Source organism: Lepidochelys olivacea (assembly GCF_965140295.1).
Source record: "Lepidochelys olivacea isolate rLepOli2 genome assembly, chromosome: 4".
Taxonomy (NCBI): Eukaryota; Metazoa; Chordata; order Testudines; family Cheloniidae; genus Lepidochelys; species Lepidochelys olivacea.
Genome location: NC_140414.1, coordinates 119,050,355 through 119,062,409, shown reverse-complemented (window position 1 = coordinate 119,062,409; position 12,055 = coordinate 119,050,355). Strand labels below are relative to the sequence as shown.

General features: G+C 39.8%; 1 protein-coding gene across 2 annotated transcripts; it reads right to left on the bottom strand.

Moving 5' to 3' along the window:
* Positions 1 to 3,863: 3,863 nt before the first annotated feature.
* On the bottom strand, positions 3,864 to 6,319 carry FGFBP1 (fibroblast growth factor binding protein 1). Of its 2 annotated transcripts, none has more exons than XM_084625873.1 (2): positions 6,206 to 6,319; positions 3,864 to 4,911 (listed from the first exon to the last, which is right to left on the bottom strand). In XM_084625873.1, exons 1-2 carry the CDS (start codon positions 6,270 to 6,272, stop codon positions 4,253 to 4,255), a joined length of 726 nt encoding a protein of 241 aa, XP_084481999.1. In that variant the 5' UTR covers positions 6,273 to 6,319; the 3' UTR covers positions 3,864 to 4,252. The 2 variants fall into 2 exon arrangements, with proteins under 2 accessions (XP_084481999.1, XP_084482000.1); XM_084625874.1 differs by having other exon boundaries at positions 3,864 to 4,990; positions 6,206 to 6,266.
* Between the last annotated feature and the right edge of the window lie 5,736 nt (positions 6,320 to 12,055).

The window sequence follows — 12,055 nt, the reverse complement described above, 5'->3', positions numbered from 1 at the left end:
TCATACAAGCTTGCCTCAGTATATGATTGCCTGAGCCAAAGGCTGCTGCTAATGCTTTCTTTGCTTCTGATTTTGTTTCTTGCCAAAACATTCTCCTAATATCAGGCAGGCTTTGTCAAAAAAAAAAAAAAAAAAAAAGATGATTAGCAGCTAGAATTCAAATCCAGGAGTGAGGGTACAGCATGCACCTTAGATCCCTACACATAAAATTGGGATAATTGGTAACTGATTATTAGTTTTTCACCCCTTTCTAAAGAGCCTGAAGTACTGTCTCCCCAGCCTCTTCAACAATTGGCAGCAATTCCTCTATCGTGATGCTTTGCAGTGGGCATTAGGGTCAAATGCAAATGTAATATACCCATGGTTAAGCCTTCTCTTGTCAGATGGACTTTGTAAATAAAATTGCGTCCATTAAGTAAAATAGTAGTAAGAAAGCGTGTATGTGTGCACGTGCTACCACATCAGCAGCATCATGCCTTTGCCAATCTGTTATATAAAAGCTTTGTTTGCCTGTAGCGATATAAGAAGTGGCATAAAATATAATCAGGTACAAAACCATGTACGCGTGTGAGCTTTCAGAGTAAAGCCAACAAAAAACTGTGACTACTGAAGCAAATTCCTTTTCTGTTCTGCCCTGCCAAAAGCAACTCAACCCCGCATGATATGGTGGATTCAAGTCTCAACCAGTGTGGTTGACTTTGAAGAGCAAACTTTTGGAAACATCCTGCTCAGAAACAATTCAGCCTATAGCACCAATGTCTTCTTACTGAGGATATTTGTATGAAAGACTGTGTTGTTTTTTATTCCAGTACATATGTAATCTTTTTCAATGTAAATGGAAACTGATATTAATTGATTGCTGAGACTGAAAGGTACATGCAACTGGGCTCTATTGTTGCAGAAACTGAATGGGGGAATATTAAGATCTCCACACACCCCAGGGGAGTACATAAGAATGGCCATACTGGGTCTAACCATTCACCAAGGGCAAGTCATGCCTGACTAATCTAATTGCCTTCTATGATGAGATAACTGGCTCTGTGAATGAGGGGAAAGAGGTGGACAAGTTTCTTGACTTTAGCAAAGCTTTTGACACGGTCTCCCACAGCATTCCTGCCAGCAAGTTAAAGAAGTATGGGCTGGATGAATGGACTATACGGTGGATAGAAAGATGGCTAGATTGTCGGGCTCAACGGGTAGTGATCAATGGCTCCATGTCTAGTTGGCAGCCAGTATCAAGTGGAGTGCTCCAAGGGTTGGTCTTGGGGCCGGTTTTGTTCAATATCTTCATAAATGATCTGGAAGATGGTGTGGACTGCACCCTCAGCAAGTTTGCAGATGGCACTAAACTGGGAGGAGAGGTAGATACGCTGGAGGGTAGGGATAGGATACAGAGGGCCTTAGACAAATTAGAGGATTGGGCCAAAAGAAATCTGATGAGGTTCTACAAGGACAAGTGCAGAGTCCTGCACTTAGGACGGAAGAACCCCATGCACCGCTACAGACTAGGGACCAAATGGCCAGGCAGCAGTTCTGCAGAAAAGGACCTAGGGGTTACAGTGGACGAGAAGCTGGATATGAGTCAACAGTGTGCCCTTGTTGCCAAGAAGGCCAATGGCCTTTTGGGATGTATAAGTAGGGGCATTGCCAGCAGATTGAGGGACGTGATCATTCCCCTCTATTCAACATTGGTGAGGCCTCATCTGGAGTACTCTGTCTAGTTTTGGGCCCCACACTACAAGAAGGATGTGGAAAAATTGGAAAACGTCCAGCGGAGGGCAACAAAAATAATTAGGAGACTGGAACACATGACTTATGAGGAGAGGTTGAGGGAACTGGGATTGTTTAGTCTGCGGAAGAGAAGAATGAGGGGGGATTTGATAGCTGCTTTCAACTACCTGAAAGGGGGTTCCAAAGAGGATGGATCTAGACTGTTCTCAGTGGTAGCTGATGACAGAACAAGGAGTAATGGTCTCAAGTTGCAATGGGGGAGGTTTAGGTTGGATATTAGGAAAAATATCACTAGATATCACTTTTTCACTAAGAGGGTGGTGAAACACTGGAATGCGTTACCTAGGGAGGTGGTGGAATCTCTTTCCTTAGATATTTTTAAGGTCAGGCTTGACAAAGCCCTGGCTGGGATGATTTAGTTGGGGATTGGTCCTGCTTTAAGCAGGGGGTTAGACTAGATGACCTCCTGAGGTCCCTTCAAACCGTGATATTCTATGATTCTATGATTAATCCAGTATCCTGTCTTCTGACCATGGCCAATGCCAGGTGCCCCAGAGGGAATGAACAGTAATCTTGAAGTGATCCATTCCTTGTCACCCATTCCCAGCTTCTGGCAAACAGAGGCTAGAGACACCATCCCAGCCCATCCTAGCTAATAGCTATTGATGGACCTATCCTCCATGAATTTATCTAGTTCTTTTTTGAACCCTGTTCTAGTATTGGCCTTCACAACATCCTCTGGCAAGGAGTTCCACAGGTTGATTGTGTGTTGTGTGAAAAAATACTTCCTTTTGTTTGTTTTAAACCTGCTGCCTACTAATTTAATTTGGTGACCCCTAGTTCTTCTGTTATGAGAAGGAGTAAATAACACTTCCTTATTTACTTTTCTCCCCACCAGTCATGATTTTATAGACCTCTATCATATCCCCCCTTAGTCGTCTTTTTTCCAAGCTGAAAAGTCCCAGTTTTATTAATCTCTCCTTATATGGCAGCCATTCCCTACCCCTAATCATTTTGTTGCCCTTTTCTGAACCTTTTCCAATATATCTTTTTTGAGATTGGTTGACCACATCTGCATTCAGTATTCAAGATGTGGGTGTATGATGGATTTAATACCGTGGTAGTTAAATAATGCTTTCCCCAGGGCTGACCTAAAGATTTTTGGGGAGGATCAGTTAGGTGATTGTGATCATTATGGAGGGGAACTGGTTATGTTTTGGAAAAAGGCAGAAATAAATGGTTTGCAACCCACCAAAAAATGCTCAGGGCAACTCTGCTTGTTAAAACGTTTACCTCTCTCCAAATATACCCATATTGCAGAGCTGAAATCAGCCACAAGACCGTTCTTCCCACCCCAAACCCACAGGAAATGTGTGATTTATACATTTAATTGCTTCCAATTTATTTTTCAACGGTTACCAATAATCACTTGTCATGATTTAACATTAATTTCTAAAAGTTCTATTCTCTCACAATTTCACTACATTGTCACAAAGTACAGATAAAATCTGTAAGATCCAACTGAAGATGAAGTTAAGCAATTTTTAATGCACTTAATTTAGATTTTTGTCAAAATATAATAGTTATAAGTGAGGCATTTAATCTTCATTAAAGTTTGGACAGAAGGTATAATCAATGTGCTGTATAAGTGATCTAGTTCTTAGAGACAGAGACTGGGAGTCAACTCCTGGGGTCTATTTTTTGCTCCACAATTAACTTACTGCGTGATCTTGGACAAGTCACTTAATCTCTGTGCCTCAGTTTACCCATCAAAAATGCATATAATATTTACTTTTGCTCTATCTCTATGGTTCTTGGATGAAAGTACAATGCAAAGCTTTGCACAATTGTCCTGAAAATGTATCAGCCCAGACACAAAATCTTGTTGCCCTTTACTTTGAGGGATAATGAACAAACAATAACTTACCCATTAAAACAAACAAACAAAAAAAACTTACCCTCACTGTGAGCAGAAGTACAATTTTGTAAAGCTGCAAAAGTATTATTATTAAAACTGCTATCTAGGCACCTCAGTGAATTATATGTCCTCCACAAATATCTAAACTGCAAGAGAAATCTGTTTTAACATACACAGAAAAACAAAACAAAAAACAATCATTTTTAGTCTATTTTGAAGTTTATTATCCTCAGCAATTTTGAAGTCAAAAGTACTGTACACTATGAAAAAGTGCATAGCACTGAAATCATCACTTTGGCTAACACAGCTCAAAGAGAAAAATGAGAAGACTTTGCTTTATATACATCTTTACAGAGTTTGTAACGTCCATTGGTAACATTTGTATAGCAATCTATATACAAAAAAGGTCTACAGCATCTTCAGCTACACCAAGTACAGAGCATTGCATGAAATACAAGTCAGAAATTGCAGAGTTGTTCTCTTTTGCTCGTATATACACTATATAAAATCAGAAGCAAATCTAGAAAGGTATGCAAGAAATAGATAGGACCAAACTTTCAGTAACTAAGAATTTTACCAATACTCTAGAATTCTATTATCTTATCAGCATTTTTTATCCTGTATCATTGTGATAAAGAAGTTGCACCAAGATCTCCATGTTTCTGAACAGTACTCTTCAGCCACCTTTTGCTGATCAATGTAATCTATATCTTCAACGCAGTCATTAGAACTTTTCTCTGGCTGATTTTCAGGTGCAATGGCAGGTGCTGAAGTTTGTGTGATCTCTTTTCTATGGTGATCAGTCTTGTCTTTTATGGAGTTTTGTAGCGTTATCAGGCTTGAGCCGGTCAAAGTGAGATGGGCACTTTGTGGTCCCTTCTTACATACTTTAGATTTTAGGATACCTTTTGGGTCTTGACAGATATTCTTCTGTTTCTTTAGGGATCGGGAGATTTGTTTCCAATATTGTTTTTGGTTTGCTGCAAATTGAGGACAGGTGGAAGGACTTCCTGAAAAATCACACCGGAAGCTGCTTTCACCTTTCTTGCATTCTACTTTTAGGGTAACAGTGTCTACTTCAGTCACTGCCCAGGTGCATGCCGAATTATCTTTGGTTGTAAACTTGCCTTTAAATGACGATTTACCTCCTTTGGATTTCTGTCTCTTCTCATTCTCTTGATTATTTCCAGTTTGTTTTTTTCTACCTTTTCCACCGTTTTGTCTTTCTTTTCTTCTTTCCTTCTGTGTTTCACCGTCAACTACTAGTGTCAGAGAGACCAGAATCAACACACAAAGAAGTGCAAAATTTCTGATTTTCATTATCTCAGCTTTTCTTGTAACCTGTTTTGAAAATAACAATTAATAAAAAAATCCACATACAATGTTGGAGTTCATCCAGTTGCTGCATTTTTAAAGTTTTTAGGAATGACAGTATATTGCTCACTGACAATGGTATTAAAATGACACATTACTAGTAAAATCTACAAAATTGTATGCAAATAATCTCAAAGTTATTTCATATTGTATTTGAGAAATAAAGCTATTTATGGGATGTACCCATTCACACCATTTACTTAATTTTTTCCTAACGGGCCTCACATAAATAGCCTTAAACTCTTTCTTGGGAAATTAGAGTCTGATCCTGCAACTCTTACTCAAAAGAGTAGTCCCATTTACTTTAATGCGACTACTAGAGTAAGGGCAAGTCACATGAGTCAGGGTGGCAGGATTGGGTTACTAGATAGTGGCTGTACCTTGAATCATTGGATCTTCACTGTGGAATAAGAAATAGATCTCGTTTCACCTTTGAAGATGTTTGCAATATATTGAGTCAATCTAAAACTACCCAAATCTAGAAAATATAAATTAATTTATTATGCATAACTTCAATTTTATTATGTAGATGTCCAGCAAATTCAAGGGGGGCCAAACACAAATTTTAAAATTAAAGTCCATATCCTGCAAGCTGCTTTGTATAGCTGGATCCTGGCATCTGCACAGGGTCTCATTCATTTCAGTGAGGTCCAGCTATATTAAGCAGCTTGTAGGGACAGGACCTAATGATATGATGGAATTTACAGTACATGTAGGTAATTTATAATCTGGTCTTCAATTGATGCGATTCCTGGATGCACAGTTCATATACTTGCACCAGACCCCCGACCAATAGTTAAGTTTCCATGTGAGCAAGCTAGGTATTCTTGGGAGGGCATTCCATCAAGGAAGGTATTTCAGCATTTACTTATCTGTAAATATTTAAATTTAATCCTGCAGATTTACACATCTGAATGTGAAGACCCCAGAATATGAGAGAAGAGACCACTTTTGTACATCTCCTTCTCCTTGTCCCATGCTTCGATACTAGTGATTGGCACTGTATGAAAACCTATGATAGCTAGATCTCCATAGCAAATATTGCACATTATTTATAGCTCTAATACTTCTTAACAGGCAAATCAAATGATTAAACCCCCAAAACCTTGTCTATAAATTATGTGACATTAATATTCTACTGCAAATTTAACACTGAAAATGTAAGATAAATAGAACACATACCTTGCACAGTGCTTGGATTTACGCAATTGCAATTCAAGTGAAATACTGGATCTTTCAAAAGTTTCATGCTTAGTTGTAAAGCACTGTGCTATTTATAAAGCCAGAGACACTCCTTCATCCCTCCAACAAGGTTATTACAACATAATTGAATGCTTCAGTGACTTATTCATTTACTCTTGACACACCTTCTTGAAAAGATTCCAGTGATTGCTTATAGCAGTAAAAAAGAAATCAGCTACAGTGGGGTGACAGAGGTGTGGCTGAGTAAATTAGATGTTACATCAGCCAAGTCCTTCCCTTTTCTCATATGGTAACAAAAGTTTTTTTAAGTCATGGATTCTTAAATAACCTTTCCCTATTCACTAAGGGCTGGATCTTGCAAGGGGCTGAGCACCCTTCACTCTCACTGAGTTCAATGGGAGTTGAGTGCTCAGCACCTTATAGGATCAAACCCATCATGGGCAGTTTGCTATACTGTTTGTAGTAGCTTTTATAAACTATCAACCAAAGGCTTAAAATATACATTTAATAAAATAAAATGTTTCAATGTAATGGGTAGATATTATCCTTTATATCTGGCCATTAAGTTCAGAACCAGATCCAAGCTGCCCTAAAATTCAAGGGAATATGAATCTGGTAATTTAGATCAGCCCATTAGAGAGACAGGAAGGAGTCACAAAGTCCAAATCTAAACTTTCCCCTAAACCTTGGGTAGTTTGTTTATGGAGTTTCAGTATGGGCCACATCTCTAATTTATATTAATCTGCAAAAGAATATGAAAATAAAGTTGTGAGCATCTGACAAATGCACAAGAGCAAATAAATTCAGAGCTATGAATGGGACTCCATCAACTGTATAATAAAGAACAGACAAAGTGGATAGTGGTCACTATAGCTGGAATGCTTCATGGAAGCTTTTTTTGAATGGGCAGAAGAAGAGCATTTGACGTATAGTGATAGGCAGGTATTTACAAGAGTAAAAAGTAGCATGGATGAAGGGATGAACTGGGAATTGGTGTAAGAGACAGGAGGCATGTCTTCTGCTTTCCCTCCTCAGCTTCAGGTGCAGATGGAATGGCAGAATAGGAGGAGATAAAGATCGAGATATAGGTGGGGCCAGTGTCTGAACTGGTTTGAAGATAAGGAGACGTTTGAACTTTGTGTGAAAAAGCAAGGAAGCCAAGGCAGAGATACAGAAAAGGGAGAGACATAGGATTTCAATTTGCTTAATTTTTTGCAGCACATCAAAAAGAAACTGCAGGAGGGGACATGTTACAGCATCCCAGCTGTTAGCCCGCAACTGCCTGCCAATACACCCACTGATGTTCAGTTACCTTTGGTAATCCTTCTGGCTCCATTCAGCCTTCAGAGCTGCAAAGTGCACCTCTGAGTTTGATGAAGCAATTGGGAAGCTAACCACACCACTTAACTGAAAATGAAGTAATCAGAAAGGTTTGTGGTTAATGCTGAATTCCCACCAAGAGCAGATGAAATGAGGTGAAGTTAGGCAGTGCAGTGACCACAGAACCAGTTGAGATTGTGAAAGTGACACAGGCTAGGAATCAGAAAAACATAGGAAATGACAGATTAGAAGCAAGGAAAAGGCTTGATTTAGGAATCTCACTTGACCTAGTTCTTACTAAAATAAGTTATATACTGGAACTAAATAAAAACATGGCAGACCTAGCACCTGTAAAATCAGTCATTCTCCATAGTCCTTACACAAAGTCCATTGCTAGAGTTGACCTTTGGGGCCTGTAACCCCCATGGCCACTTCCACACCTACCCTTAATTCAATGATATACACATATCATCATGGTCTAGTCTACTGGACTAAGCACAGGACTAAGAACAAGGCTATTCTGCATTCTAATTCTGGCTCTGACACTAATTTCCTCGGTGGCCTTCATCAAGTAACTTAACCCCTCTGCCATACTTCCTTCATCCATAAAATGAAGATAACACCACTTACCTCACAGAGGTGCTGTGATGATTAGTTAGTGGCTGTTTGTAAAGAGAGATTTAAATGCTAAAATTCAACACTTTGTACACAAAGCCCCCAAACCGTTTGCTGATTTTGACAATTTTCCCTTGCAAAATCATTGGCCACTGTGCATGAACCAGAGCACAAGTAGCTGGTCTGCAGCAGGAAAGTCATTAAAGTTAGGAGCTTCTTGGAGCAGGGATTGTACCATCTTCTTATGTGTGGACACAGAGCCGACCACAACAGCTACCTGATCCTGAGTGAGGCCCCTGGACACAACTGTAATATAAGTAACAATAATAACTATCGTTTAAGTGAACCCTAAAGAATCATCTCACGAACCCTCTTTGAGATCCTCAATCTGCACTGGTATATAGAGGGGTGTCATAAAAATAAAGGGAAGGGTAAACCCCTTTGAAATCCCTCCTGGCCAGGGAAAAGCTCCTCTCACCTGTAAAGGGTTAAGAAGCTAAAGGTAACCTCGCTGGCACCTGACCAAAATGACCAATGAGGAGACAAGATACTTTCAAAAGCTGGGAGGAGGGACAGAAACAAAGGGTCTGTGTGTCTGTCTATAGTCTGTCTTTGTCGGGGATAGACCAGGAATGGAGTCTTAGAACTTTTAGTAAGTAATCTAGCTAGGTACGTGTGAGATTATGATTTCTTTAAATGGCTGAGAAAAGAACTGTGCTGAACAGAATAACTATTTCTGTCTGTGTATCTTTTTTGTAACTTAAGGTTTTGCCTAGAGGGGTTCTCTATGTTTTTGAATCTAATTACCCTGTAAGGTATCTACCATCCTGATTTTACAGGGGGGATTTCTTTATTTCTATTTACTTCTATTTTTATTAAAAGTCTTCTTGTAAGAAAACTGAATGCTTTTTCATTGTTCTCAGATCCAGGGGTTTGGGTCTGTGGTCACCTATGCAAATCGGTGAGGCTTTTTATCCAACATTTCCCAGGAAAGGGGGGGTGCAAGTGTTGGGAGGATTGTTCATTGTTCTTAAGATCCAAGGGTCTGGGTCTGTAGTCACCTAGGCAAATTGGTGAGGCTTTTTACCAAACCTTGTCCAGGAAGTGGGGTGCAAGGTTTTGGGAAGTATTTTGGGGGGAAAGACGCGTCCAAACAGCTCTTCCCCAGTAACCAGTATTAGTTTGGTGATGGTAGCGGCCAATCCAAGGACAAAGGGTGTAATATTTTGTACCTTGGGGAAGTTTTGACCTAAGCTGGTAAAGATAAGCTTAGGAGGTTTTTCATGCAGGTCCCCACATCTGTACCCTAGAGTTTAGAGTTGGGGAGGAACCTTGACAAGGGGTGTGGTCACAGTGGGCAGGAGTCCATTTATTCAAAATGGTCTCAGAGGTTTCCTCAGAAATGCTCAGGCAAGCCCTGTTCCTGCTACACACTGTGCCATTTGTGGGTTCTCTCACTTGTTTCTAATTCTTGACTCTACCTGGTGACTACTAAGCTGGTGCTTCTACTCCAGGTAAATTACTGCTTCCTGGAACCCAAAAGAGGAGAGGCAAGAAGCACAGGATCTAGTCCAAAAGGTGAATATACCAAAAGGTAAAAGTAGCCATGACATAATTAAATTTAACATTGCTGTGCATGGGGGAGGGGGAACACCAAAGGAGCCCACTACAGTAGCATTTAACTTCAGAAGCGGAACTACACAACAATGAGGAAGTTAGTTAAACAGAAATTAAAAGGTACAGCCACAAAAGTGAAATGTCTGCTAGCTGCATGGAAACTTTTTAAAAACACCACAATACAGGCTCAAATTAAATGTATATCCCAATTTAAAAAAACATAGTAAGAGGACCAAAAATGTGCCACGACAGCTAAACAACAAAGTAAAAGAAGTGGTTAGAGGCAAAAGGCATCCTTTAAAAAGTGAAAGTTAAACCCTACTGAGGAAAATAGAAAGGAGCATAAACTCTGGCAAGTCAAGTGTAAAGTGTAATTAGGTCAAAAAAGAATTTGAAGAGCAACTAGCCAAAGACTCAGAAACTAACAGCAATTTTTTTTAAGTAGATCAGAAGCAGGAAGCCTGCCAATGCACCAGTGGCACCACTGGATGACCAAGGTGCTAAGGGAGCACTCAAGGAAGATAAGGCCATTGAGGAGAAGATAAATGAATTCTTGGCATCAGTCTTCACTACAGAGGATGTGAGGGAGAGTCTGACAGCAAAACCATTCTTTTTAGGTGACAAATCTGAGGAAAAGTTCCAGACTGAGGTGTCAGTAGAAGTGGTCTTGAAACAAATTGAGAAATTAAACATCAGTTAGTCCCCAGGCACAGTTCTGAAGGAACTCACATACATAATTGCAGAACTACTCATTGTAACCTATCACTTCCATACCAGATGACTGGAGGATAGCTAATATGACACCAATTTTTTTTAAAAAGGCTCCAGAGGCGATCCTAGCAATTACAGGCCAGTAAGCCTAACTTCAATACCAGGCCAATTGGTTAAAACTATAGTAAAGAACAGAATTATCAGATACATGGTTTGTTGGGGAAGAGTCATCATGGCTTTTGTAAAGAGACAGCGTGCCCCACCAATCTATTAACATTTTTTGAGCGGGTCAACAAGCATCTGTACAAGGGGGATCCAGTGGATACAGGGTACTTAGATTTTCAGAAAGCCTTTGACAAGGACCCTCACCAAAAGCTTTTAAGCAAATTAAGCTGTCGCTTCATGGGATAAGAGGGAAGGTCCTGTCATGGATCAGTTAATGGTTAAAAGATAGAAAACTAAGTCTAGGAATAAATGGTCAGTTTTCAGCATGGAGAGAGGTAAATAGTGGTGTCCCCCAGGGGTCTGTACTGGGACCAGTACTGTTGAACATATTCATAAAGGATCTGAAAAAAGAGGTAAACAGTGAGGTGGCAAAATTTGCAGATTATACTAAATTACTCAAGATAGTTAAGTCCAAAGCAGACTGCGAAGAGCTACAAAAGGATCTCTCAAAACTGGGAGACTGGGAACAAAATGGCAGATGAAATTCAATACTGATAAATGCAAAGCAATGCACATTGGAAAACACACAATCCCAGCTATACATACAAAATGACGGGATATAAAGTGAATGTTACCATTCAAGAAAGAGATATTGGCGTCATTGTGGATAGTTCTCTGAGAACATCTGCTCAATGTGCAGCAGAAGTCAAAAAAGCCAACAGAACGTTAACTATCAGGAAAGGGATATATAATAAGGCAGAAAATATCATAATGCCACTATATAAATACATGGTACGCCCACACCATGAATGCTGTGCATACTTCTGGTTGCCCCATCTCAAAAAAGATATATTGGAATTGGAAAAGGTACAGATAAGGTCAACAAAAATGATTAGGGGTACGGAACAGCTTCCATATGAGGAGAGATTAAAAGGATTGGTACTTGTCATCCTGGAAAAGAGACGACTAAGGGGCAATATGATAGAGATCTATAAAATCATGAATGGTGTGGAGAAAGTGAATAAGGAAGTGTTATTTTTTCTTCACATAACGAGTACCAGGTGTCACCCAATGAAATTAATAGGTAGCAGGTTTAAAACAAACAAAAGGAAGTACTTCCTCACATAACACACAGTCAACCTGTGTAACTTGTTGCCAGGGGGTGTTGTGAAAGCCAAAACTATAGCAGGGTTCAAAAAAGAATTAGATAAGTTCATGGACAATTGGTCCATCAGTGGCTATTAATAATCTGTCATGGAGGTCACGGATTCCGTGACTTTCCAGGACCTCCATGACTTCTTCCACAGGGTTGGAGCAGCTGTCAGGCACAGTGCTACCAGAGCAGTGGCGAGTGGGTCGGCACCGGAGCAAGGTTGACCACCCATTCCTTATTTAAAATGT